This window comes from Oncorhynchus mykiss, chromosome 17 (genome assembly GCF_013265735.2).
Source record: "Oncorhynchus mykiss isolate Arlee chromosome 17, USDA_OmykA_1.1, whole genome shotgun sequence".
Lineage (NCBI taxonomy): Eukaryota > Metazoa > Chordata > Actinopteri > Salmoniformes > Salmonidae > Oncorhynchus > Oncorhynchus mykiss.
The window spans coordinates 12,922,527-12,948,682 of record NC_048581.1 but is presented as its reverse complement, the minus strand read 5'-3'; the positions used below and the strand labels follow the sequence as shown (position 1 = coordinate 12,948,682).

General features: G+C 45.8%; 5 protein-coding genes and 6 long non-coding RNA genes across 13 annotated transcripts; 5 read left to right on the top strand and 6 right to left on the bottom strand.

Annotated features, from left to right (window-relative positions):
- Positions 1-7,528, top strand: LOC110485468. Of its 3 annotated transcripts, XM_036948092.1 has the most exons (6): positions 1-177; positions 437-761; positions 940-2,254; positions 2,332-2,545; positions 2,640-2,922; positions 3,029-3,580. In XM_036948092.1, exons 1-3 carry the CDS (start codon positions 38-40, stop codon positions 1,765-1,767), a joined length of 1,293 nt encoding a protein of 430 aa, XP_036803987.1. In that variant the 5' UTR covers positions 1-37; the 3' UTR covers positions 1,768-2,254; positions 2,332-2,545; positions 2,640-2,922; positions 3,029-3,580. The 3 variants fall into 3 exon arrangements, with proteins under 3 accessions (XP_036803987.1, XP_036803986.1, XP_036803985.1); XM_036948091.1 differs by lacking the exon at positions 3,029-3,580 and adding an exon at positions 6,937-7,528 and having other exon boundaries at positions 940-2,545; XM_036948090.1 differs by having other exon boundaries at positions 940-2,545.
- Positions 3,443-5,795, bottom strand: LOC118940036. The gene is made up of 3 exons (XR_005036671.1): positions 4,633-5,795; positions 4,255-4,503; positions 3,443-4,156 (listed from the first exon to the last, which is right to left on the bottom strand). It is a non-coding gene; the product is annotated as an uncharacterized LOC118940036 (long non-coding RNA).
- A 78-nt stretch (positions 7,529-7,606) lies between the features above and the next one.
- LOC118940034 lies at positions 7,607-9,477 on the bottom strand. Its single transcript, XR_005036667.1, has 2 exons — positions 8,194-9,477; positions 7,607-8,095 (listed from the first exon to the last, which is right to left on the bottom strand). It is a non-coding gene; the product is annotated as an uncharacterized LOC118940034 (long non-coding RNA).
- A 965-nt stretch (positions 9,478-10,442) lies between these two features.
- Positions 10,443-11,469, top strand: LOC118940316 (proline-rich receptor-like protein kinase PERK2). Its single transcript, XM_036949055.1, has 2 exons — positions 10,443-10,771; positions 10,878-11,469. The coding sequence occupies exons 1-2, from the start codon at positions 10,634-10,636 to the stop codon at positions 11,241-11,243; spliced, it is 504 nt and encodes a 167-aa protein (XP_036804950.1). The 5' UTR covers positions 10,443-10,633; the 3' UTR covers positions 11,244-11,469.
- Positions 11,470-11,547: 78 nt separating this feature from the next.
- Positions 11,548-13,418, bottom strand: LOC118940317. Its single transcript, XR_005036845.1, has 2 exons — positions 12,135-13,418; positions 11,548-12,036 (listed from the first exon to the last, which is right to left on the bottom strand). It is a non-coding gene; the product is annotated as an uncharacterized LOC118940317 (long non-coding RNA).
- Positions 13,419-14,383: 965 nt separating this feature from the next.
- LOC118940314 (proline-rich receptor-like protein kinase PERK2) lies at positions 14,384-15,410 on the top strand. Its single transcript, XM_036949054.1, has 2 exons — positions 14,384-14,712; positions 14,819-15,410. Exons 1-2 carry the CDS (start codon positions 14,575-14,577, stop codon positions 15,182-15,184), a joined length of 504 nt encoding a protein of 167 aa, XP_036804949.1. The 5' UTR covers positions 14,384-14,574; the 3' UTR covers positions 15,185-15,410.
- A 78-nt stretch (positions 15,411-15,488) lies between these two features.
- On the bottom strand, positions 15,489-17,359 carry LOC118940315. Its single transcript, XR_005036844.1, has 2 exons — positions 16,076-17,359; positions 15,489-15,977 (listed from the first exon to the last, which is right to left on the bottom strand). It is a non-coding gene; the product is annotated as an uncharacterized LOC118940315 (long non-coding RNA).
- A 965-nt stretch (positions 17,360-18,324) lies between these two features.
- Positions 18,325-19,351, top strand: LOC118940312 (proline-rich receptor-like protein kinase PERK2). Its single transcript, XM_036949053.1, has 2 exons — positions 18,325-18,653; positions 18,760-19,351. The coding sequence occupies exons 1-2, from the start codon at positions 18,516-18,518 to the stop codon at positions 19,123-19,125; spliced, it is 504 nt and encodes a 167-aa protein (XP_036804948.1). The 5' UTR covers positions 18,325-18,515; the 3' UTR covers positions 19,126-19,351.
- Positions 19,352-19,429: 78 nt separating this feature from the next.
- On the bottom strand, positions 19,430-21,507 carry LOC118940313. The gene is made up of 2 exons (XR_005036843.1): positions 20,017-21,507; positions 19,430-19,918 (listed from the first exon to the last, which is right to left on the bottom strand). It is a non-coding gene; the product is annotated as an uncharacterized LOC118940313 (long non-coding RNA).
- Positions 21,508-22,261: 754 nt separating this feature from the next.
- Positions 22,262-23,279, top strand: LOC118940310 (extensin-like). The gene is made up of 2 exons (XM_036949052.1): positions 22,262-22,581; positions 22,688-23,279. Exons 1-2 carry the CDS (start codon positions 22,444-22,446, stop codon positions 23,051-23,053), a joined length of 504 nt encoding a protein of 167 aa, XP_036804947.1. The 5' UTR covers positions 22,262-22,443; the 3' UTR covers positions 23,054-23,279.
- A 78-nt stretch (positions 23,280-23,357) lies between these two features.
- Positions 23,358-25,435, bottom strand: LOC118940311. The gene is made up of 2 exons (XR_005036842.1): positions 23,945-25,435; positions 23,358-23,846 (listed from the first exon to the last, which is right to left on the bottom strand). It is a non-coding gene; the product is annotated as an uncharacterized LOC118940311 (long non-coding RNA).
- Positions 25,436-26,156: the final 721 nt, after the last annotated feature.

The window sequence follows — 26,156 nt, the reverse complement described above, 5'->3', positions numbered from 1 at the left end:
CTGTGGGGTGTACAAGACAGTCCGGAGGGTGCTTGACATGGACGGCTGGTATTATATGGGGACAGAGTACCTGGAGTGCCGCCTCTGTAAGATGCTACTTGCAGGATGGTCGCTGGAGGTCTTGAACCAGCTGGACACAAGTCATCGCTCCATGTTCCCAGCCATCTTGACTTACAGGTTAGTAATTCACACCTCTGGAAATCAAAGCTCTTGTTCACTTTGAGGAAAAACAGAAAAAAGCATAATTAAAATGTTAATTAGCTCTTTGAGCTCTCTGAATTTCTGACCTTTGATCCCTCATCAGGAACTGCCCAAACAAAGCAAAGTGTTTCAAAGTCACCCTTTCCCCAAGCCCCTCCTTCCCTTATCAAAGTGTTTCTAGAACACTCCTCACCCTCTTCTCCTCTTTTTTGACCCAATTGTCTCTGTGTATTAGGCTGTCCTGTGACCTGAAGGTGGTCAGGCTGATGAAAGAGAGGACACCGGGGAACAGTGTGACCAGGCTGTACAACCAGCTGAGGGAGCAGCACAGCCTGGCCTGGATGAGTCGGACCCTGTACTACCTGTCTGTCTGTGACCACTTTGTAGTCCCAGGTGCTGCACCACTGAGGGTAACACCTCTTCCTCCCTTTTTGGATGTGCCCTCAGTCCAGTGGCTGCTGACTGTCCACGGCTACGACGTTCTGTTCCAGCTAGAGGACTTCAAGGCCAGAGTCACCTCCATCTTTGGGTCCATCCTGAAGATGGATTCAACCAAGAAGGTGATTTAAGATGATTTGACCAGAAATAATACTAGTTAGTTAGAGACAATCAAATGAATACTAATTTATTAGGACTTATTTTATGACTTAATGAATGTATTGTGAAACTGTGTCCACTCACTGACATGACTGTGTGTTTGTCTGTCTTGTCTGTCTGTGTTTGTTTGACTCCCCTCAGGTGACCAAGAAACTAGCTGGGACAGCAGCGTGGGCCACAAATGTTGTCAATGAGTACGGCCAGGCGCTCATTACGGTCCTCACTGACAGTGAAGGAGAGGGTCTGCTCGACATGGCAGCTGGCCTCCAGCAGCGCTACGGCCAGGTGCTCATTACGGTCCTCACTGACAGCGAAGGAGAGGGCCTGCTCGACATGGCAGCTGGCCTCCAGCAGCGCTACGGCCAGGTGCTCATTACGGTCCTCACTGACAGCGAAGGAGAGGGCCTGCTCGACATGGCAGCTGGCCTCCAGCAGCGCTACGGCCAGATGCTCATTACAGTCCTCACTGACAGCGAAGGAGAGGGTCTGCTCGACATGGCAGCTGGCCTCCAGCAGCGCTACGGCCAGGCGCTCATTACGGTCCTCACTGACAGTGAAGGAGAGGGTCTGCTCGACATGGCAGCTGGCCTCCAGCAGCGCTACGGCCAGGCGCTCATTACGGTCCTCACTGACAGTGAAGGAGAGGGTCTGCTCGACATGGCAGCTGGCCTCCAGCAGCGCTACGGCCAGGTGCTCATTACGGTCCTCACTGACAGCGAAGGAGAGGGCCTGCTCGACATGGCAGCTGGCCTCCAGCAGCGCTACAGTAAATCTGGAGTGGCACCTCCCAAGCTGCTCTCTGTCGACCGGGACTGCCACGCCCTGATGGGAAAGGGGAAGACGGCAGCCATGTTCAGCCAGTGGGATGAGCTCATCGTCCGGCTGGATGTGTGGCACCTCATCCGTCGTTTAGCTCGGGGAGTGACCACAGAGAGTTCGGGGAGTGACCACAGAGAGCTCGGGGAGTGACCACAGAGAGCTATGCTCTCTTTTTGTGGCGGCTCTCCTCCTGCATGTTGGTGTGGTGTGCAGATGATGTGGAGCGCCTGCTGGAGGCCAAGCGAGGTGAGCTCATGGAGAGCAACATCACGGGGCTCAGCGACGCACAGGTGATGAAGAGGATCAGCCTGAAGGAGATGGCTCGGCACTGTCGTCGTCTCCGCACGCGCGGGGCGGAGGAGACTGAGCGTCTCATCAGGGAGCTCCTGGAGACCTTCAGGGATGCCACAGTCACCCTGGGCGTCCGGCTCCTGGACCGTGACCGAATGCAGGCCATCTGGCAGACCCAGAGACGACACCTGGTCTGCATTCAGGACCCCCCTGGTGTCAGCCTCTATACCAACAAGGGCAAGGACCGTGACCAAGGGCGGGGTCATCCTGCCTGTGTTGCGCTGCGCTCGTGTCTCCACCTCCCTGGAGTCTATCCACCTCCACCACTTCATTCCTGGTGTTAAATGTAAAACTGGGTCATGTTGTGTGTTAACAACTGTGTGCATGGGAGGAGTTATTATTTCTTGTTGTCCTCATTTATAGGAACAAGTGCGGGTGCCGAGCACTTTCAGGCCTACCTCCTTGAAGGGTTGGTTCAGTGGAATGAGGACCGTGCCGAAGCTGCAGCCGAGGGGTGGGGCAGAAGCAGACCCTGCACTGCTATGATGCTGTAGCCCAGCACACCATCAATGAGCTGAGCCAGAAGCTCCTGGGCCCAGTCTTGTGAAGGATCACACAAGGCCTGCAAAGTACACTGGTATGTATTCCTAAATTATACAATTATATACACACACACTAAAACATGTGCAGTTCTGTTTATGTACAACTCTTTTGTTGTCGCTCTGTTTAAGGGGAACTCATTGGGGTCGAGTATCTCTTCTCGCAGACCCATGGTGACCAGAGTCCAACCTCGGTAAGGACCCAGATGTCCCAGACGGGACACCTACTCTATTTGAGGGAGAGGAGGATGACCCCACCATGTCCTTGCCCGACCTCGATGACCGTCTCTCACCAGTCCCTCCACTCAGGAAAGCCACTCCACCGCCCACTCAACCCAACCCATCCCAGGTACCTGTCGTCACACCCCCTGATGACACTGCACCACCAGCTGCCAGTCAGGACCCAGGGGATGATGTAAGTGCCTATCCACGTCCTAAACAGCTCACTCAAGTTTCTTTCCATTCATAACTATTAATGTGACTATTAATCCAACCCTTCCCCATGACTCTTCTATTTCCAGGAGTACATAGGACCTGATGGGGTTAGTGGATACCAGCATGTGGTCCTCCTGGCCACTAGTCAGCCACTGCCACCCAGTCTGTCTTCCACCTCCCTCCCTATAACGCCAGTCTCCCAAGACCTGCCTTCGACCTCCACTCCTCTTCCCCCTTCTGCTGGTGGACCCAAGGTCTCCAGGACCACCGAATGGAGGAGGAAGAAGCTGGAGTCTGGCATAAAAGTCAGAGCGCACAAGCCATACGTGCTCTAAATGTGGCAAGCCTAAAACTTCTGAGTTTGGACACATGGTTCTGTGAGATTCTGTGCCACTACCTCTGGTGGCCAAACTGTGGAGGAGTGGCTGGCACTCATGGGGGCCCAGCATGGTGCTAGCCAAGGCCAGTAAAATCTGACTCGTGTGTACATTGTAAAGTAGTTTTTGTTCTTTGTTTTTTTTATGACATTCATTGTTAATCTCTTGTACATTTAGTTATTTTAAAATAATCTTAACTTGTACAGTAGGATGGGTTGTTTCACATATGACATTCCCTGTGAAATAAATAATTGAATGCGAGCACTTTTTCTCCCTTAAATTCATTTTGATTTATTGTCATACACTCTTCTTTTAAAGTTCAACAAATGAAAAGACAAGCAAATATGTCATTTTATTAGTCAAACACACGGTTTACAGAGTTGTAACACACACAAAAAACAAATAATGCTGGGAAACACAAGCCCCCCACCTCCACACCTGACATGTAGCCAGCCGTCCATGGTGGCCTCCATCTGAACAGGCAGTTCCCCAAAGGTGATTTTATTTTTTTCTAGTCCATACATTTTGTTTATCTTACAAAAATACACAATCCAAACAATAAAATATCAATACAACTTAAGTTAATTAAAAGAAAAGCAATTACCCCAAAAATTAATGCGTTCGTTCAAATAATATGTAACAATCAGGGTCAGGCCCCTACACTTACGTAGCCGCACTCTTGGGCCGGATGGTGTTGGCAGGGGTGGTGCTGGCTGGGGCGGGCCTGGCCACAGCAGCTACCCCCTCCTGGTCTCTGCACTGAATGTAGCCAATCAAGGCGGCCATTGCACTCCCAGGATAATGGGGTGTCTGCGCCCTCAAGCTCCTGACATATATCTGTGTGAGACACAGCAGAGGGAACGTTTCAGATGTAAAATGTTGCATAAAACACACTGAAATGAACATAGAAAACACAAAAGATGCGTGCCCCTTACTTTATCCTGTCTGCACCCGTAGCCTCATACAGGTCCTGTAGTGAGTCCCACTTGTACTTCCCGATGCCGACAAGGGCCTTGCCCTCCTGGCAGTCCTTCCTGCCTCCAAGGCCCTCCTCAGAAAGTGCTGAGGTAAACTCATCAACTATAGTTACTCCACATTGTTAAGATATTAAACACTAGGCCAAATTGGACACAGTTGTCTTGTCTCCTGCATACTGCCTGGGGTGTGGCCTTGAGGACCAACTCCTGTGAGGGCGAGAAACGGAACCTTGGATTTTTCCATCTTAGGAGGCAAGAAAAATACTATTATCATGACTGATGAGTGCAGTGACAAGTGACAGCATAACCGTATTAGATTCATATAAAGGAACTTACGTTTGCTTGATAGGACTGCTAGGAGGAGGACAACAGTGGCGGGTTTGGGGGTTATGGGTAGGATGATTATTATTTCATTTGCAGTTAAATTCAGTTTACATAGAAAGACACGTTTGCCCCCAATGTCCATCAATACAATTCATTCAACTACATACACTTCAAATGCATGCCATCAAAAAACTAAAGAAAATATACAATTAAATAGTATAGAATTCCAACTTTTAGTTGATATAGATGTTAGCTAAGGTTTTACAGGATTGTCAGTGGTCAAATAAACTTTGTGAGTTTTGTCCACCTACAGTAGCTAGCGATATACGAACGTTGTTAAATTACACAATTTGGGTAGCCCCTGTAGTCAAACAAGTCGGTTGGCTAGACGTGTTATTGTCATATTTCATCACATTTAGTCATCATTCGTTGCAAATTAAGCACAATTACCTCATATACTCACCGAGTGGCATCAATGGCTGACAGAAAAATAATGTATAGCCAACGCTAACTTGCCTGTGCAGCAGCAGCTACAGTAACTAGCGATCTACGAAAGTTATTAAATTACACCGTTTGGGAAGCCCCTGTAGTCAAACAAGTCGGTTGACTAGACATGCTATTGTCATATTTCATCACATTTATAGTTGTTGACTTTAAATTCGTTGCAAATTAAGCAAAATTACCTCAGATACTCACCGAGTAGCATCAATGGCTGACAGAAAAAGATTTTCTGATGAAGTGACGTTGGGAACATTTCAGAGGAAGATGATTGGCTTAAAAACTTTTGGAACAAGCTAGGCTCTTCATTGGTGTATTTTTGCTCTCTTTCTCCAATTTGAAACAAACTGAAGCATCTGATTGGAGGAGAGGACTAATGGAACAATATGGGTATTTGGAACATTTGGAACAGAAAAATGAGCAAATTGCCCAAGGATATTGCCCATTCTTCTCTGTCGAAGGAGGAGGGGAAATGGGGGGTTTTGCTGGGTGAGAGGAGGAGTTGGCAGGGATGTGTCAACAATGCATATTAAGTAGCCATGTGCTTTGAGCCCCAGGTCTAATATTTTTTACTATTATATCCCTATTCTCCCCTCCTATAATTCCCTCCCCATCCGCTATATTTTTCCCACTATCTTCCCCTCCCATTTTCACCTCCCCTATTTCCCTCTTTATACTTCCCTACCCCTTTTCTCCCCTCGCATATTTCCCTCCCTCTCACCTATATTTTCCCCACTATTTTCAGCTCCCATATTTAATTTCCCTACCCCTATTTCCCTCCCCCCTATTCTCCTTCTACCTCCCCTATTGTCCCCTCACCTCCCCTCCTATAATTCCCTCCCCATCCCCTATATTTTTCCCACTATTTCCCCCTCCCATATTTCACTTCCCTACCCTTATTTCCCCTCCCCTATATTTTTCCCACTATTTACCCCTCCCCTATTTTCCCCTCACTTATGCCCCGCCCCCTCCCCTATTTCACTCCCCTCCCCTATTTTCCACCACTTTCCCCCTCGTCTATTTTTTCCTTATTTTCCCCACCTCTACTTTCTGTCCCTCTCCTATTTTTCCTCCTCCCCTATTTTCCCCTCCATTATTTCCCTTTCCTTCCCCTATTTCCCCCCTCCCTTATCTCCCTCCCTATATTTCCCCCACTATTTTCCTCTCCCATATTTCACTTCCCTACCCCTATTTTCCCCCTCCCATATCTCCCTCCCCCCTCCCTATATTTTCCCCACTATTTTCCACTTCCCCTATATTTCCCTTTCCTTCCCCTATTTTCTGCCACGTTTCCCCTCCCTTAATTTCCCTCCCCATTACCCTTCCCCTTTTTCCCTCCTTATATTCCCCTCTCCTAATTTTTCCCTCCCCCATATTTTTCCCCATTATCCCCCTATTTCCTGCCACTTTTCCCCTCTCATATTTCTCTCCTCCCCTTTTTCTCAGACCCTGCACTGCTATGATGGTGTAGCCCAGCACGCCATCAATGAGCCGAGTCCAACCTCGGTAAGGACCCAGATGTCCCAGATGGGACACCTGATCTATTTGAGGGAGGAGAGGAGGATGACCCCACCATGTCCTTGCCCGACCTCGATGACCGTCTCCCACCAGTCCCTCCACTCCACCGCCCACTCAACCCATCCCAGGTACCCGTCGTCACACCCCCTGATGACACTGCACCACCAGCTGCCAGTCAGGACCCAGGGGATGATGTAAGTGCCTATCCACGTCCTAAACAGCTCACTCAAGTTTCTTTCCATTCATAACTATTAATGTGACTATTAATCCAACCCTTCCCCATGACTCTTCTATTTCCAGGAGTACATAGGACCTGATGGGGTTAGTGGATACCAGCACGTGGTCCTCCTGGCCACTAGTCAGCCACTGCCACCTCCACCCAGTCTGTCTTCCACCTCCCTCCCTATAACGCCAGTCTTCCAAGACCTGCCTTCGACCTCCACTCCTCTTCCCCCTCCTGCTGGTGGACCCAAGGTTTCCAGGACCACCGAATGGAGGAGGAGGAAGAAGCTGGAGTCTGGCATTAAAGTCAGAGCGCACAAGCCATACGAAGGCTATAAGTGCTCTAAATGTGGCAAGCCTAAAACTTCTGAGTTTGGACACAGTATGTATGGTTCTGTGAGATTCTGTGCCGCTACCTCTGGTGGCCAAACTGTGGAGGAGTGACTGGCACTCATGAGGACCCAGCATGGTGCTAGCCAAGGCCAGTAAAATCTGACTCGTGTGTACATTGTAAAGTTGTTTTTGTACGTATGTTCTTTGTAAAAAAAAATGTACGACATTCATTGTTAATCTCTTGTACATTTAGTTATTTTAAAATCATCTTAACTTGTACAGTAGGATGGGTTGTTTCACACATGACATTCCCTGTGAAATAAATAATTTAATGCAAGCACTTTTTCTCCCTTAAATTAATTTTGATTCATTGTCATACACTCTTCTTTTAAAGTTCAACAAACAAAAAGACAAGTAAATATGTCATTTTATTAGTCAAACACACGGTTTACAGAGTTGTAACACACACAAAAAACAAATAATGCTGGGAAATACAAGGACCCACCTCCACACCTGACATGTCCATGGTGGCTTCCAGTTCTGAACAGGCAGTTCCCCAAAGGTGATTTTATTTTTTTCTAGTCCAAACATTTTGTTTATCTTACAAAAATAAACAATCCAAACAATAAAATATCAATACAACTTAAGTTCATTAAAAGAAAAGCAATTACCCCCAAAATGAATGCGTTCGTTCAAATAACATGTATCAATCAGGGTCAGGTCCCTACACTTACGTAGCCGCACTCTTGGGCCGGATGGTGTTGGCAGGGGTGGTGCTGGCTGGGGCGGGCCTGGCCACAGCAGCTACCCCCTCCTGGTCTATGCGCTGAATGTAGCCAATCAAGGCGGCCATTGCACTCCCAGGATAATGGGGTGTCTGCGCCCTCAAGCTCCTGACATATATCTGTGTGAGACACAGCAGAGGGAACGTTTCAGATGTAAAATGTTGCATAAAACACACTGAGATGAACATAGAAAACACAAGAGATGCGTGCCCCTTACTTTATCCTGTCCGCACCCGTAGCCTCATACAGGTCCTGTAGTGAGTCCCACTTGTACTTCCCGATGCCGACAAGGGCCTTGCCCTCCTGGCAGTCCTTCCTGCCTCCAAGGCCCTCCTCAGAAAGTGCTGAGGTAAATTCATCAACTATAATTACTCCACATTGTTAAGATATTAAACACTAGGCCAAATTGGACACAGTTGTCTCGCCTCCTGCATACTGCCTGGGGTGTGTGGCCTTGAGGACCAACTCCTGTGAGGGCGAGAAACGGAACCTTGGATTTTCCATCTTAGGAGGCAAGAAAAATACTATTATCATGACTGATGAGTGCAGTGACAAGGAACAGCATAACCGTATGTATTAGATTCATATAAAGGAACTTACGTTTGCTTGATAGGTCTGCTAGGAGGAGGACAGCAGTGGGGGGTTTGGGGGTTATGGGTAGGATGATTATTATTTCATTTGCAGTTAAATTCAGTTTACATAGAAAGACACGTTTGCCCCCAATGTCCATCAATACAATTCATTCAACTACATACACTTCAAATGCATGCAATCAAAAAACTAAAGAAAATATACAATTAAATAGTATAGAATTCCAAATTTTAGTTGATATAGATGTTAGCTAAGGTTTTACAGGATTGTCAGTGGTCAAATAAACTTTGAGTTTTGTCCACCTACAGTAGCTAGCGATTTACGAACGTTGTTAAATTACACAATTTGGGTAGCCCCTGTAGTCAAACAAGTCGGTTGGCTAGACGTGTTATTGTCATATTTCATCACATTTAGTCATCATTCGTTGCAAATTAAGCACAATTACCTCATATACTCACCGAGTGGCATCAATGGCTGACAGAAAAATAATGTATAGCCAACGCTAACTTGCCTGTGCAGCAGCAGGCTACAGTAGCTAGCGATCTACGAAAGTTGTTAAATTACACCGTTTGGGAAGCCCCTGTAGTCAAACAATTCGGTTGACTAGACGTGTTATTGTCATATTTCATCACATTTATAGTTGTTGACTTTAAATTCGTTGCAAATTAAGCAAAATTACCTCAGATACTCACCGAGTAGCATCAATGGCCGACAGAAAAAGATTTTGTGATGAAGTGACGTTAGGAACATTTCAGAGGAAGATGATTGGCTTAAAAACTTTTGGAACAAGCTAGGCTCTTCATTGGTGTATTTTTGCTCTCTTTCTCCAATTTGAAACAAACTGAAGCATCTGATTGGAGGAGAGGACTAATGGTACAATATGGGTATTTGGAACATTTGGAACAGAAAAATGAGCAAATTGCCCAAGGATATTGCCCAAGGATATTGCCCATTCTTCTCTGTCGAAGGAGGAGGGGAAATGGGGGGTTTTGCTGGGTGAGAGGAGGAGTTGGCAGGCATGTGTCAACAATGCATATTAAGTAGCCATGTGCTTTGAGCACCAGGTCTAACATTTTTTACTATTATATCCCTATTCTCCCCTCCTATAATTCCCTCCCCATCCCCTATATTTTTCCCACTATCTTCCCCTCCCATTTTCACCTCCCCTATTTCCCTCTTTATACTTCCCTCCCCCTTTTCTCCCCTCGCATATTTCCCTCCCTCTCACCTATATTTTCCCCACTATTTTCGGCTCCCATATTTAATTTCCCTCCCCCTATTCTCCTTCTACCTCCCCTATTGTCCCCTCACCTCCCCTATTCTCCCCTCCTATAATTCCCCCTATATTTTTCCCACTATTTCCCCCTCCCATATTTCCCTTTCCCTCCCCTATATTTCACTTCCCTACCCTTATTTCCCCTCCCCTATATTTTTCCCACTATTTACCCCACCCCTATTTCTCCCCTCCCCTATTTTCCCCTCACTTATGCCCCGCCCCCTCCCCTATTTCACTCCCCTCCCCTATTTTCCACCACTTTCCCCCTCGTCTATTTTTTCCTTATTTTCCCCACCTCTACTTTCTGTCCCTCCCCTATTTTCCCCTCCATTATTTCCCTTTCCTTCCCCTATTGCCCCCCTCCCTTATCTCCCTCCCTATATTTCCCCCACTATTTTCCTCTCCCATATTTCACTTCCCTACCCCTATTTTCCCCCTCCCATATCTCCCTCCCCCCTCCCTATATTTTCCCCACTATTTTCCACTTCCCCTATTTTCTGCCACGTTTCCCCTCCCTTAATTTCCCTCCCCATTACCCTTCCCCTATTTCCCTCCTTATATTCCCCTCTCCTAATTTTTCCCTCCCCCATATTTTTCCCCATTATCCCCCTATTTCCTGCCACTTTTCCCCTCTCATATTTCTCTCCTCCCCTTTTTCTCAGACCCTGCACTGCTATGATGGTGTAGCCCAGCACGCCATCAATGAGCCGAGTCCAACCTCGGTAAGGACCCAGATGTCCCAGACGGGACACCTGATCTATTTGAGGGAGGAGAGGAGGATGACCCCACCATGTCCTTGCCCGACCTCGATGACCGTCTCCCACCAGTCCCTCCACTCCACCGCCCACTCAACCCATCCCAGGTACCTGTCGTCACACCCCCTGATGACACTGCACCACCAGCTGCCAGTCAGGACCCAGGGGATGATGTAAGTGCCTATCCACGTCCTAAACAGCTCACTCAAGTTTCTTTCCATTCATAACTATTAATGTGACTATTAATCCAACCCTTCCCCATGACTCTTCTATTTCCAGGAGTACATAGGACCTGATGGGGTTAGTGGATACCAGCACGTGGTCCTCCTGGCCACTAGTCAGCCACTGCCACCTCCACCCAGTCTGTCTTCCACCTCCCTCCCTATAACGCCAGTCTTCCAAGACCTGCCTTTGACCTCCACTCCTCTTCCCCCTCCTGCTGGTGGACCCAAGGTTTCCAGGACCACCGAATGGAGGAGGAGGAAGAAGCTGGAGTCTGGCATTAAAGTCAGAGCGCACAAGCCATACGAAGGCTATAAGTGCTCTAAATGTGGCAAGCCTAAAACTTCTGAGTTTGGACACAGTATGTATGGTTCTGTGAGATTCTGTGCCGCTACCTCTGGTGGCCAAACTGTGGAGGAGTGACTGGCACTCATGAGGACCCAGCATGGTGCTAGCCAAGGCCAGTAAAATCTGACTCGTGTGTACATTGTAAAGTTGTTTTTGTACGTATGTTCTTTGTAAAAAAAAATGTACGACATTCATTGTTAATCTCTTGTACATTTAGTTATTTTAAAATCATCTTAACTTGTACAGTAGGATGGGTTGTTTCACACATGACATTCCCTGTGAAATAAATAATTTAATGCAAGCACTTTTTCTCCCTTAAATTAATTTTGATTCATTGTCATACACTCTTCTTTTAAAGTTCAACAAACAAAAAGACAAGTAAATATGTCATTTTATTAGTCAAACACACGGTTTACAGAGTTGTAACACACACAAAAAACAAATAATGCTGGGAAATACAAGGACCCACCTCCACACCTGACATGTCCATGGTGGCTTCCAGTTCTGAACAGGCAGTTCCCCAAAGGTGATTTTATTTTTTTCTAGTCCAAACATTTTGTTTATCTTACAAAAATAAACAATCCAAACAATAAAATATCAATACAACTTAAGTTCATTAAAAGAAAAGCAATTACCCCCAAAATGAATGCGTTCGTTCAAATAACATGTATCAATCAGGGTCAGGTCCCTACACTTACGTAGCCGCACTCTTGGGCCGGATGGTGTTGGCAGGGGTGGTGCTGGCTGGGGCGGGCCTGGCCACAGCAGCTACCCCCTCCTGGTCTATGCGCTGAATGTAGCCAATCAAGGCGGCCATTGCACTCCCAGGATAATGGGGTGTCTGCGCCCTCAAGCTCCTGACATATATCTGTGTGAGACACAGCAGAGGGAACGTTTCAGATGTAAAATGTTGCATAAAACACACTGAGATGAACATAGAAAACACAAGAGATGCGTGCCCCTTACTTTATCCTGTCCGCACCCGTAGCCTCATACAGGTCCTGTAGTGAGTCCCACTTGTACTTCCCGATGCCGACAAGGGCCTTGCCCTCCTGGCAGTCCTTCCTGCCTCCAAGGCCCTCCTCAGAAAGTGCTGAGGTAAATTCATCAACTATAATTACTCCACATTGTTAAGATATTAAACACTAGGCCAAATTGGACACAGTTGTCTCGCCTCCTGCATACTGCCTGGGGTGTGTGGCCTTGAGGACCAACTCCTGTGAGGGCGAGAAACGGAACCTTGGATTTTCCATCTTAGGAGGCAAGAAAAATACTATTATCATGACTGATGAGTGCAGTGACAAGGAACAGCATAACCGTATGTATTAGATTCATATAAAGGAACTTACGTTTGCTTGATAGGTCTGCTAGGAGGAGGACAGCAGTGGGGGGTTTGGGGGTTATGGGTAGGATGATTATTATTTCATTTGCAGTTAAATTCAGTTTACATAGAAAGACACGTTTGCCCCCAATGTCCATCAATACAATTCATTCAACTACATACACTTCAAATGCATGCAATCAAAAAACTAAAGAAAATATACAATTAAATAGTATAGAATTCCAAATTTTAGTTGATATAGATGTTAGCTAAGGTTTTACAGGATTGTCAGTGGTCAAATAAACTTTGAGTTTTGTCCACCTACAGTAGCTAGCGATTTACGAACGTTGTTAAATTACACAATTTGGGTAGCCCCTGTAGTCAAACAAGTCGGTTGGCTAGACGTGTTATTGTCATATTTCATCACATTTAGTCATCATTCGTTGCAAATTAAGCACAATTACCTCATATACTCACCGAGTGGCATCAATGGCTGACAGAAAAATAATGTATAGCCAACGCTAACTTGCCTGTGCAGCAGCAGGCTACAGTAGCTAGCGATCTACGAAAGTTGTTAAATTACACCGTTTGGGAAGCCCCTGTAGTCAAACAATTCGGTTGACTAGACGTGTTATTGTCATATTTCATCACATTTATAGTTGTTGACTTTAAATTCGTTGCAAATTAAGCAAAATTACCTCAGATACTCACCGAGTAGCATCAATGGCCGACAGAAAAAGATTTTGTGATGAAGTGACGTTAGGAACATTTCAGAGGAAGATGATTGGCTTAAAAACTTTTGGAACAAGCTAGGCTCTTCATTGGTGTATTTTTGCTCTCTTTCTCCAATTTGAAACAAACTGAAGCATCTGATTGGAGGAGAGGACTAATGGTACAATATGGGTATTTGGAACATTTGGAACAGAAAAATGAGCAAATTGCCCAAGGATATTGCCCAAGGATATTGCCCATTCTTCTCTGTCGAAGGAGGAGGGGAAATGGGGGGTTTTGCTGGGTGAGAGGAGGAGTTGGCAGGCATGTGTCAACAATGCATATTAAGTAGCCATGTGCTTTGAGCACCAGGTCTAACATTTTTTACTATTATATCCCTATTCTCCCCTCCTATAATTCCCTCCCCATCCCCTATATTTTTCCCACTATCTTCCCCTCCCATTTTCACCTCCCCTATTTCCCTCTTTATACTTCCCTCCCCCTTTTCTCCCCTCGCATATTTCCCTCCCTCTCACCTATATTTTCCCCACTATTTTCGGCTCCCATATTTAATTTCCCTCCCCCTATTCTCCTTCTACCTCCCCTATTGTCCCCTCACCTCCCCTATTCTCCCCTCCTATAATTCCCCCTATATTTTTCCCACTATTTCCCCCTCCCATATTTCCCTTTCCCTCCCCTATATTTCACTTCCCTACCCTTATTTCCCCTCCCCTATATTTTTCCCACTATTTACCCCACCCCTATTTCTCCCCTCCCCTATTTTCCCCTCACTTATGCCCCGCCCCCTCCCCTATTTCACTCCCCTCCCCTATTTTCCACCACTTTCCCCCTCGTCTATTTTTTCCTTATTTTCCCCACCTCTACTTTCTGTCCCTCCCCTATTTTCCCCTCCATTATTTCCCTTTCCTTCCCCTATTTCCCCCCTCCCTTATCTCCCTCCCTATATTTCCCCCACTATTTTCCTCTCCCATATTTCACTTCCCTACCCCTATTTTCCCCCTCCCATATCTCCCTCCCCCCTCCCTATATTTTCCCCACTATTTTCCACTTCCCCTATTTTCTGCCACGTTTCCCCTCCCTTAATTTCCCTCCCCATTACCCTTCCCCTATTTCCCTCCTTATATTCCCCTCTCCTAATTTTTCCCTCCCCCATATTTTTCCCCATTATCCCCCTATTTCCTGCCACTTTTCCCCTCTCATATTTCTCTCCTCCCCTTTTTCTCAGACCCTGCACTGCTATGATGGTGTAGCCCAGCACGCCATCAATGAGCCGAGTCCAACCTCGGTAAGGACCCAGATGTCCCAGACGGGACACCTGATCTATTTGAGGGAGGAGAGGAGGATGACCCCACCATGTCCTTGCCCGACCTCGATGACCGTCTCCCACCAGTCCCTCCACTCCACCGCCCACTCAACCCATCCCAGGTACCTGTCGTCACACCCCCTGATGACACTGCACCACCAGCTGCCAGTCAGGACCCAGGGGATGATGTAAGTGCCTATCCACGTCCTAAACAGCTCACTCAAGTTTCTTTCCATTCATAACTATTAATGTGACTATTAATCCAACCCTTCCCCATGACTCTTCTATTTCCAGGAGTACATAGGACCTGATGGGGTTAGTGGATACCAGCACGTGGTCCTCCTGGCCACTAGTCAGCCACTGCCACCTCCACCCAGTCTGTCTTCCACCTCCCTCCCTATAACGCCAGTCTTCCAAGACCTGCCTTTGACCTCCACTCCTCTTCCCCCTCCTGCTGGTGGACCCAAGGTTTCCAGGACCACCGAATGGAGGAGGAGGAAGAAGCTGGAGTCTGGCATTAAAGTCAGAGCGCACAAGCCATACGAAGGCTATAAGTGCTCTAAATGTGGCAAGCCTAAAACTTCTGAGTTTGGACACAGTATGTATGGTTCTGTGAGATTCTGTGCCGCTACCTCTGGTGGCCAAACTGTGGAGGAGTGACTGGCACTCATGAGGACCCAGCATGGTGCTAGCCAAGGCCAGTAAAATCTGACTCGTGTGTACATTGTAAAGTTGTTTTTGTACGTATGTTCTTTGTAAAAAAAAATGTACGACATTCATTGTTAATCTCTTGTACATTTAGTTATTTTAAAATCATCTTAACTTGTACAGTAGGATGGGTTGTTTCACACATGACATTCCCTGTGAAATAAATAATTTAATGCAAGCACTTTTTCTCCCTTAAATTAATTTTGATTCATTGTCATACACTCTTCTTTTAAAGTTCAACAAACAAAAAGACAAGTAAATATGTCATTTTATTAGTCAAACACACGGTTTACAGAGTTGTAACACACACAAAAAACAAATAATGCTGGGAAATACAAGGACCCACCTCCACACCTGACATGTCCATGGTGGCTTCCAGTTCTGAACAGGCAGTTCCCCAAAGGTGATTTTATTTTTTTCTAGTCCAAACATTTTGTTTATCTTACAAAAATAAACAATCCAAACAATAAAATATCAATACAACTTAAGTTCATTAAAAGAAAAGCAATTACCCCCAAAATGAATGCGTTCGTTCAAATAACATGTATCAATCAGGGTCAGGTCCCTACACTTACGTAGCCGCACTCTTGGGCCGGATGGTGTTGGCAGGGGTGGTGCTGGCTGGGGCGGGCCTGGCCACAGCAGCTACCCCCTCCTGGTCTATGCGCTGAATGTAGCCAATCAAGGCGGCCATTGCACTCCCAGGATAATGGGGTGTCTGCGCCCTCAAGCTCCTGACATATATCTGTGTGAGACACAGCAGAGGGAACGTTTCAGATGTAAAATGTTGCATAAAACACACTGAGATGAACATAGAAAACACAAGAGATGCGTGCCCCTTACTTTATCCTGTCCGCACCCGTAGCCTCATACAGGTCCTGTAGTGAGTCCCACTTGTACTTCCCGATGCCGACAAGGGCCTTGCCCTCCTGGCAGTCCTTCCTGCCTCCAAGGCCCTCCTCAGAAAGTGCTGAGGTAAATTCATCAACTATAATTACTCCACATTGTTAAGATATTAAACACTAGGCCAAATTGGACACAGTTGTCTCGCCTCCTGCATACTGCCTGGGGTGTGTGGCCTTGAGGACCAACTCCTGTGAGGGCGAGAAACGGAACCTTGGATTTTCCATCTTAGGAGGCAAGAAAAATACTATTATCATGACTGATGAGTGCAGTGACAAGGAACAGCATAACCGTATGTATTAGATTCATATAAAGGAACTTACGTTTGCTTGATAGGTCTGCTAGGAGGAGGACAGCAGTGGGGGGTTTGGGGGTTATGGGTAGGATGATTATTATTTCATTTGCAGTTAAATTCAGTTTACATAGAAAGACACGTTTGCCCCCAATGTCCATCAATACAATTCATTCAACTACATACACTTCAAATGCATGCAATCAAAAAACTAAAGAAAATATACAATTAAATAGTATAGAATTCCAAATTTTAGTTGATATAGATGTTAGCTAAGGTTTTACAGGATTGTCAGTGGTCAAATAAACTTTGAGTTTTGTCCACCTACAGTAGCTAGCGATTTACGAACGTTGTTAAATTACACAATTTGGGTAGCCCCTGTAGTCAAACAAGTCGGTTGGCTAGACGTGTTATTGTCATATTTCATCACATTTAGTCATCATTCGTTGCAAATTAAGCACAATTACCTCATATACTCACCGAGTGGCATCAATGGCTGACAGAAAAATAATGTATAGCCAACGCTAACTTGCCTGTGCAGCAGCAGGCTACAGTAGCTAGCGATCTACGAAAGTTGTTAAATTACACCGTTTGGGAAGCCCCTGTAGTCAAACAATTCGGTTGACTAGACGTGTTATTGTCATATTTCATCACATTTATAGTTGTTGACTTTAAATTCGTTGCAAATTAAGCAAAATTACCTCAGATACTCACCGAGTAGCATCAATGGCCGACAGAAAAAGATTTTGTGATGAAGTGACGTTAGGAACATTTCAGAGGAAGATGATTGGCTTAAAAACTTTTGGAACAAGCTAGGCTCTTCATTGGTGTATTTTTGCTCTCTTTCTCCAATTTGAAACAAACTGAAGCATCTGATTGGAGGAGAGGACTAATGGTACAATATGGGTATTTGGAACATTTGGAACAGAAAAATGAGCAAATTGCCCAAGGATATTGCCCAAGGATATTGCCCATTCTTCTCTGTCGAAGGAGGAGGGGAAATGGGGGGTTTTGCTGGGTGAGAGGAGGAGTTGGCAGGCATGTGTCAACAATGCATATTAAGTAGCCATGTGCTTTGAGCACCAGGTCTAACATTTTTTACTATTATATCCCTATTCTCCCCTCCTATAATTCCCTCCCCATCCCCTATATTTTTCCCACTATCTTCCCCTCCCATTTTCACCTCCCCTATTTCCCTCTTTATACTTCCCTCCCCCTTTTCTCCCCTCGCATATTTCCCTCCCTCTCACCTATATTTTCCCCACTATTTTCGGCTCCCATATTTAATTTCCCTCCCCCTATTCTCCTTCTACCTCCCCTATTGTCCCCTCACCTCCCCTATTCTCCCCTCCTATAATTCCCCCTATATTTTTCCCACTATTTCCCCCTCCCATATTTCCCTTTCCCTCCCCTATATTTCACTTCCCTACCCTTATTTCCCCTCCCCTATATTTTTCCCACTATTTACCCCACCCCTATTTCTCCCCTCCCCTATTTTCCCCTCACTTATGCCCCGCCCCCTCCCCTATTTCACTCCCCTCCCCTATTTTCCACCACTTTCCCCCTCGTCTATTTTTTCCTTATTTTCCCCACCTCTACTTTCTGTCCCTCCCCTATTTTCCCCTCCATTATTTCCCTTTCCTTCCCCTATTTCCCCCCTCCCTTATCTCCCTCCCTATATTTCCCCCACTATTTTCCTCTCCCATATTTCACTTCCCTACCCCTATTTTCCCCCTCCCATATCTCCCTCCCCCCTCCCTATATTTTCCCCACTATTTTCCACTTCCCCTATTTTCTGCCACGTTTCCCCTCCCTTAATTTCCCTCCCCATTACCCTTCCCCTATTTCCCTCCTTATATTCCCCTCTCCTAATTTTTCCCTCCCCCATATTTTTCCCCATTATCCCCCTATTTCCTGCCACTTTTCCCCTCTCATATTTCTCTCCTCCCCTTTTTCTCAGACCCTGCACTGCTATGATGGTGTAGCCCAGCACGCCATCAATGAGCCGAGTCCAACCTCGGTAAGGACCCAGATGTCCCAGACGGGACACCTGATCTATTTGAGGGAGGAGAGGAGGATGACCCCACCATGTCCTTGCCCGACCTCGATGACCGTCTCCCACCAGTCCCTCCACTCCACCGCCCACTCAACCCATCCCAGGTACCTGTCGTCACACCCCCTGATGACACTGCACCACCAGCTGCCAGTCAGGACCCAGGGGATGATGTAAGTGCCTATCCACGTCCTAAACAGCTCACTCAAGTTTCTTTCCATTCATAACTATTAATGTGACTATTAATCCAACCCTTCCCCATGACTCTTCTATTTCCAGGAGTACATAGGACCTGATGGGGTTAGTGGATACCAGCACGTGGTCCTCCTGGCCACTAGTCAGCCACTGCCACCTCCACCCAGTCTGTCTTCCACCTCCCTCCCTATAACGCCAGTCTTCCAAGACCTGCCTTTGACCTCCACTCCTCTTCCCCCTCCTGCTGGTGGACCCAAGGTTTCCAGGACCACCGAATGGAGGAGGAGGAAGAAGCTGGAGTCTGGCATTAAAGTCAGAGCGCACAAGCCATACGAAGGCTATAAGTGCTCTAAATGTGGCAAGCCTAAAACTTCTGAGTTTGGACACAGTATGTATGGTTCTGTGAGATTCTGTGCCGCTACCTCTGGTGGCCAAACTGTGGAGGAGTGACTGGCACTCATGAGGACCCAGCATGGTGCTAGCCAAGGCCAGTAAAATCTGACTCGTGTGTACATTGTAAAGTTGTTTTTGTACGTATGTTCTTTGTAAAAAAAAATGTACGACATTCATTGTTAATCTCTTGTACATTTAGTTATTTTAAAATCATCTTAACTTGTACAGTAGGATGGGTTGTTTCACACATGACATTCCCTGTGAAATAAATAATTTAATGCAAGCACTTTTTCTCCCTTAAATTAATTTTGATTCATTGTCATACACTCTTCTTTTAAAGTTCAACAAACAAAAAGACAAGTAAATATGTCATTTTATTAGTCAAACACACGGTTTACAGAGTTGTAACACACACAAAAAACAAATAATGCTGGGAAATACAAGGACCCACCTCCACACCTGACATGTCCATGGTGGCTTCCAGTTCTGAACAGGCAGTTCCCCAAAGGTGATTTTATTTTTTTCTAGTCCAAACATTTTGTTTATCTTACAAAAATAAACAATCCAAACAATAAAATATCAATACAACTTAAGTTCATTAAAAGAAAAGCAATTACCCCCAAAATGAATGCGTTCGTTCAAATAACATGTATCAATCAGGGTCAGGTCCCTACACTTACGTAGCCGCACTCTTGGGCCGGATGGTGTTGGCAGGGGTGGTGCTGGCTGGGGCGGGCCTGGCCACAGCAGCTACCCCCTCCTGGTCTATGCGCTGAATGTAGCCAATCAAGGCGGCCATTGCACTCCCAGGATAATGGGGTGTCTGCGCCCTCAAGCTCCTGACATATATCTGTGTGAGACACAGCAGAGGGAACGTTTCAGATGTAAAATGTTGCATAAAACACACTGAGATGAACATAGAAAACACAAGAGATGCGTGCCCCTTACTTTATCCTGTCCGCACCCGTAGCCTCATACAGGTCCTGTAGTGAGTCCCACTTGTACTTCCCGATGCCGACAAGGGCCTTGCCCTCCTGGCAGTCCTTCCTGCCTCCAAGGCCCTCCTCAGAAAGTGCTGAGGTAAATTCATCAACTATAATTACTCCACATTGTTAAGATATTAAACACTAGGCCAAATTGGACACAGTTGTCTCGCCTCCTGCATACTGCCTGGGGTGTGTGGCCTTGAGGACCAACTCCTGTGAGGGCGAGAAACGGAACCTTGGATTTTCCATCTTAGGAGGCAAGAAAAATACTATTATCATGACTGATGAGTGCAGTGACAAGGAACAGCATAACCGTATGTATTAGATTCATATAAAGGAACTTACGTTTGCTTGATAGGTCTGCTAGGAGGAGGACAGCAGTGGGGGGTTTGGGGGTTATGGGTAGGATGATTATTATTTCATTTGCAGTTAAATTCAGTTTACATAGAAAGACACGTTTGCCCCCAATGTCCATCAATACAATTCATTCAACTACATACACTTCAAATGCATGCCATCAAAAAACTAAAGAAAATATACAATTAAATAGTATAGAATTCCAAATTTTAGTTGATATAGATGTTAGCTAAGGTTTTACAGGATTGTCAGTGGTCAAATAAACTTTGAGTTTTGTCCACCTACAGTAGCTAGCGATTTACGAACGTTGTTAAATTACACAATTTGGGTAGCCCCTGTAGTCAAACAAGTCGGTTGGCTAGACGTGTTATTGTCATATTTCATCACATTTAGTCATCATTCGTTGCAAATTAAGCACAATTACCTCATATACTCACCGAGTGGCATCAATGGCTGACAGAAAAATAATGTATAGCCAACGCTAACTTGCCTGTGCAGCAGCAGGCTACAGTAGCTAGCGATCTACGAAAGTTGTTAAATTACACCGTTTGGGAAGCCCCTGTAGTCAAACAATTCGGTTGACTAGACGTGTTATTGTCATATTTCATCACATTTATAGTTGTTGACTTTAAATTCGTTGCAAATTAAGCAAAATTACCTCAGATACTCACCGAGTAGCATCAATGGCCGACAGAAAAAGATTTTGTGATGAAGTGACGTTAGGAACATTTCAGAGGAAGATGATTGGCTTAAAAACTTTTGGAACAAGCTAGGCTCTTCATTGGTGTATTTTTGCTCTCTTTCTCCAATTTGAAACAAACTGAAGCATCTGATTGGAGGAGAGGACTAATGGTACAATATGGGTATTTGGAACATTTGGAACAGAAAAATGAGCAAATTGCCCAAGGATATTGCCCATTCTTCTCTGTCGAAGGAGGAGGGGAAATGGGGGGTTTTGCTGGGTGAGAGGAGGAGTTGGCAGGCATGTGTCAACAATGCATATTAAGTAGCCATGTGCTTTGAGCACCAGGTCTAACATTTTTTACTATTATATCCCTATTCTCCCCTCCTATAATTCCCTCCCCATCCCCTATATTTTTCCCACTATCTTCCCCTCCCATTTTCACCTCCCCTATTTCCCTCTTTATACTTCCCTCCCCCTTTTCTCCCCTCGCATATTTCCCTCCCTCTCACCTATATTTTCCCCACTATTTTCGGCTCCCATATTTAATTTCCCTCCCCCTATTCTCCTTCTACCTCCCCTATTGTCCCCTCACCTCCCCTATTCTCCCCTCCTATAATTCCCCCTATATTTTTCCCACTATTTCCCCCTCCCATATTTCCCTTTCCCTCCCCTATATTTCACTTCCCTACCCTTATTTCCCCTCCCCTATATTTTTCCCACTATTTACCCCACCCCTATTTCTCCCCTCCCCTATTTTCCCCTCACTTATGCCCCGCCCCCTCCCCTATTTCACTCCCCTCCCCTATTTTCCACCACTTTCCCCCTCGTCTATTTTTTCCTTATTTTCCCCACCTCTACTTTCTGTCCCTCCCCTATTTTCCCCTCCATTATTTCCCTTTCCTTCCCCTATTTCCCCCCTCCCTTATCTCCCTCCCTATATTTCCCCCACTATTTTCCTCTCCCATATTTCACTTCCCTACCCCTATTTTCCCCCTCCCATATCTCCCTCCCCCCTCCCTATATTTTCCCCACTATTTTCCACTTCCCCTATTTTCTGCCACGTTTCCCCTCCCTTAATTTCCCTCCCCATTACCCTTCCCCTATTTCCCTCCTTATATTCCCCTCTCCTAATTTTTCCCTCCCCCATATTTTTCCCCATTATCCCCCTATTTCCTGCCACTTTTCCCCTCTCATATTTCTCTCCTCCCCTTTTTCTCAGACCCTGCACTGCTATGATGGTGTAGCCCAGCACGCCATCAATGAGCCGAGTCCAACCTCGGTAAGGACCCAGATGTCCCAGACGGGACACCTGATCTATTTGAGGGAGGAGAGGAGGATGACCCCACCATGTCCTTGCCCGACCTCGATGACCGTCTCCCACCAGTCCCTCCACTCCACCGCCCACTCAACCCATCCCAGGTACCTGTCGTCACACCCCCTGATGACACTGCACCACCAGCTGCCAGTCAGGACCCAGGGGATGATGTAAGTGCCTATCCACGTCCTAAACAGCTCACTCAAGTTTCTTTCCATTCATAACTATTAATGTGACTATTAATCCAACCCTTCCCCATGACTCTTCTATTTCCAGGAGTACATAGGACCTGATGGGGTTAGTGGATACCAGCACGTGGTCCTCCTGGCCACTAGTCAGCCACTGCCACCTCCACCCAGTCTGTCTTCCACCTCCCTCCCTATAACGCCAGTCTTCCAAGACCTGCCTTCGACCTCCACTCCTCTTCCCCCTCCTGCTGGTGGACCCAAGGTTTCCAGGACCACCGAATGGAGGAGGAGGAAGAAGCTGGAGTCTGGCATTAAAGTCAGAGCGCACAAGCCATACGAAGGCTATAAGTGCTCTAAATGTGGCAAGCCTAAAACTTCTGAGTTTGGACACAGTATGTATGGTTCTGTGAGATTCTGTGCCGCTACCTCTGGTGGCCAAACTGTGGAGGAGTGACTGGCACTCATGAGGACCCAGCATGGTGCTAGCCAAGGCCAGTAAAATCTGACTCGTGTGTACATTGTAAAGTTGTTTTTGTACGTATGTTCTTTGTAAAAAAAAATGTACGACATTCATTGTTAATCTCTTGTACATTTAGTTATTTTAAAATCATCTTAACTTGTACAGTAGGATGGGTTGTTTCACACATGACATTCCCTGTGAAATAAATAATTTAATGCAAGCACTTTTTCTCCCTTAAATTAATTTTGATTCATTGTCATACACTCTTCTTTTAAAGTTCAACAAACAAAAAGACAAGTAAATATGTCATTTTATTAGTCAAACACACGGTTTACAGAGTTGTAACACACACAAAAAACAAATAATGCTGGGAAATACAAGGACCCACCTCCACACCTGACATGTCCATGGTGGCTTCCAGTTCTGAACAGGCAGTTCCCCAAAGGTGATTTTATTTTTTTCTAGTCCAAACATTTTGTTTATCTTACAAAAATAAACAATCCAAACAATAAAATATCAATACAACTTAAGTTCATTAAAAGAAAAGCAATTACCCCCAAAATGAATGCGTTCGTTCAAATAACATGTATCAATCAGGGTCAGGTCCCTACACTTACGTAGCCGCACTCTTGGGCCGGATGGTGTTGGCAGGGGTGGTGCTGGCTGGGGCGGGCCTGGCCACAGCAGCTACCCCCTCCTGGTCTATGCGCTGAATGTAGCCAATCAAGGCGGCCATTGCACTCCCAGGATAATGGGGTGTCTGCGCCCTCAAGCTCCTGACATATATCTGTGTGAGACACAGCAGAGGGAACGTTTCAGATGTAAAATGTTGCATAAAACACACTGAGATGAACATAGAAAACACAAGAGATGCGTGCCCCTTACTTTATCCTGTCCGCACCCGTAGCCTCATACAGGTCCTGTAGTGAGTCCCACTTGTACTTCCCGATGCCGACAAGGGCCTTGCCCTCCTGGCAGTCCTTCCTGCCTCCAAGGCCCTCCTCAGAAAGTGCTGAGGTAAATTCATCAACTATAATTACTCCACATTGTTAAGATATTAAACACTAGGCCAAATTGGACACAGTTGTCTCGCCTCCTGCATACTGCCTGGGGTGTGTGGCCTTGAGGACCAACTCCTGTGAGGGCGAGAAACGGAACCTTGGATTTTCCATCTTAGGAGGCAAGAAAAATACTATTATCATGACTGATGAGTGCAGTGACAAGGAACAGCATAACCGTATGTATTAGATTCATATAAAGGAACTTACGTTTGCTTGATAGGTCTGCTAGGAGGAGGACAGCAGTGGGGGGTTTGGGGGTTATGGGTAGGATGATTATTATTTCATTTGCAGTTAAATTCAGTTTACATAGAAAGACACGTTTGCCCCCAATGTCCATCAATACAATTCATTCAACTACATACACTTCAAATGCATGCCATCAAAAAACTAAAGAAAATATACAATTAAATAGTATAGAATTCCAAATTTTAGTTGATATAGATGTTAGCTAAGGTTTTACAGGATTGTCAGTGGTCAAATAAACTTTGAGTTTTGTCCACCTACAGTAGCTAGCGATTTACGAACGTTGTTAAATTACACAATTTGGGTAGCCCCTGTAGTCAAACAAGTCGGTTGGCTAGACGTGTTATTGTCATATTTCATCACATTTAGTCATCATTCGTTGCAAATTAAGCACAATTACCTCATATACTCACCGAGTGGCATCAATGGCTGACAGAAAAATAATGTATAGCCAACGCTAACTTGCCTGTGCAGCAGCAGGCTACAGTAGCTAGCGATCTACGAAAGTTGTTAAATTACACCGTTTGGGAAGCCCCTGTAGTCAAACAATTCGGTTGACTAGACGTGTTATTGTCATATTTCATCACATTTATAGTTGTTGACTTTAAATTCGTTGCAAATTAAGCAAAATTACCTCAGATACTCACCGAGTAGCATCAATGGCCGACAGAAAAAGATTTTGTGATGAAGTGACGTTAGGAACATTTCAGAGGAAGATGATTGGCTTAAAAACTTTTGGAACAAGCTAGGCTCTTCATTGGTGTATTTTTGCTCTCTTTCTCCAATTTGAAACAAACTGAAGCATCTGATTGGAGGAGAGGACTAATGGTACAATATGGGTATTTGGAACATTTGGAACAGAAAAATGAGCAAATTGCCCAAGGATATTGCCCATTCTTCTCTGTCGAAGGAGGAGGGGAAATGGGGGGTTTTGCTGGGTGAGAGGAGGAGTTGGCAGGCATGTGTCAACAATGCATATTAAGTAGCCATGTGCTTTGAGCACCAGGTCTAACATTTTTTACTATTATATCCCTATTCTCCCCTCCTATAATTCCCTCCCCATCCCCTATATTTTTCCCACTATCTTCCCCTCCCATTTTCACCTCCCCTATTTCCCTCTTTATACTTCCCTCCCCCTTTTCTCCCCTCGCATATTTCCCTCCCTCTCACCTATATTTTCCCCACTATTTTCGGCTCCCATATTTAATTTCCCTCCCCCTATTCTCCTTCTACCTCCCCTATTGTCCCCTCACCTCCCCTATTCTCCCCTCCTATAATTCCCTCCCCATTCCCCCTATATTTTTCCCCTCCCATATTTCCCTTTCCCTCCCCTATATTTCACTTCCCTACCCTTATTTCCCCTCCCCTATATTTTTCCCACTATTTACCCCTCCCCTATTTTCCCCTCACTTATGCCCCGCCCCCTCCCCTATTTCACTCCCCTCCCCTATTTTCCACCACTTTCCCCCTCGTCTATTTTTTCCTTATTTTCCCCACCTCTACTTTCTGTCCCTCCCCTATTTTCCCCTCCATTATTTCCCTTTCCTTCCCCTATTTCCCCCCTCCCTATATTTCCCCCACTATTTTCCTCTCCCATATTTCACTTCCCTACCCCTATTTTCCCCCTCCCATATCTCCCTCCCCCCTCCCTATATTTTCCCCACTATTTTCCACTTCCCCTATTTTCTGCCACGTTTCCCCTCCCTTAATTTCCCTCCCCATTACCCTTCCCCTATTTCCCTCCTTATATTCCCCTCTCCTAATTTTTCCCTCCCCCATATTTTTCCCCATTA

Bases quoted from the DNA above. Each gene is read 5' to 3' on its own strand.
- LOC110485468 (XM_036948091.1), top strand. From the start codon at position 38: ATGGACGGCTGGTATTATATGGGGACAGAGTACCTGGAGTGCCGCCTC. The intron at 178-436 runs GTTAGTAATTCA...TCTGTGTATTAG, and splicing joins CCAGCCATCTTGACTTACAG to GCTGTCCTGTGACCTGAAGG. The intron at 762-939 runs GTGATTTAAGAT...GACTCCCCTCAG, and splicing joins AGATGGATTCAACCAAGAAG to GTGACCAAGAAACTAGCTGG.
- LOC118940316 (XM_036949055.1), top strand. From the start codon at position 10,634: ATGTCCTTGCCCGACCTCGATGACCGTCTCCCACCAGTCCCTCCACTC. The intron at 10,772-10,877 runs GTAAGTGCCTAT...TTCTATTTCCAG, and splicing joins GTCAGGACCCAGGGGATGAT to GAGTACATAGGACCTGATGG.
- LOC118940314 (XM_036949054.1), top strand. From the start codon at position 14,575: ATGTCCTTGCCCGACCTCGATGACCGTCTCCCACCAGTCCCTCCACTC. The intron at 14,713-14,818 runs GTAAGTGCCTAT...TTCTATTTCCAG, and splicing joins GTCAGGACCCAGGGGATGAT to GAGTACATAGGACCTGATGG.
- LOC118940312 (XM_036949053.1), top strand. From the start codon at position 18,516: ATGTCCTTGCCCGACCTCGATGACCGTCTCCCACCAGTCCCTCCACTC. The intron at 18,654-18,759 runs GTAAGTGCCTAT...TTCTATTTCCAG, and splicing joins GTCAGGACCCAGGGGATGAT to GAGTACATAGGACCTGATGG.
- LOC118940310 (XM_036949052.1), top strand. From the start codon at position 22,444: ATGTCCTTGCCCGACCTCGATGACCGTCTCCCACCAGTCCCTCCACTC. The intron at 22,582-22,687 runs GTAAGTGCCTAT...TTCTATTTCCAG, and splicing joins GTCAGGACCCAGGGGATGAT to GAGTACATAGGACCTGATGG.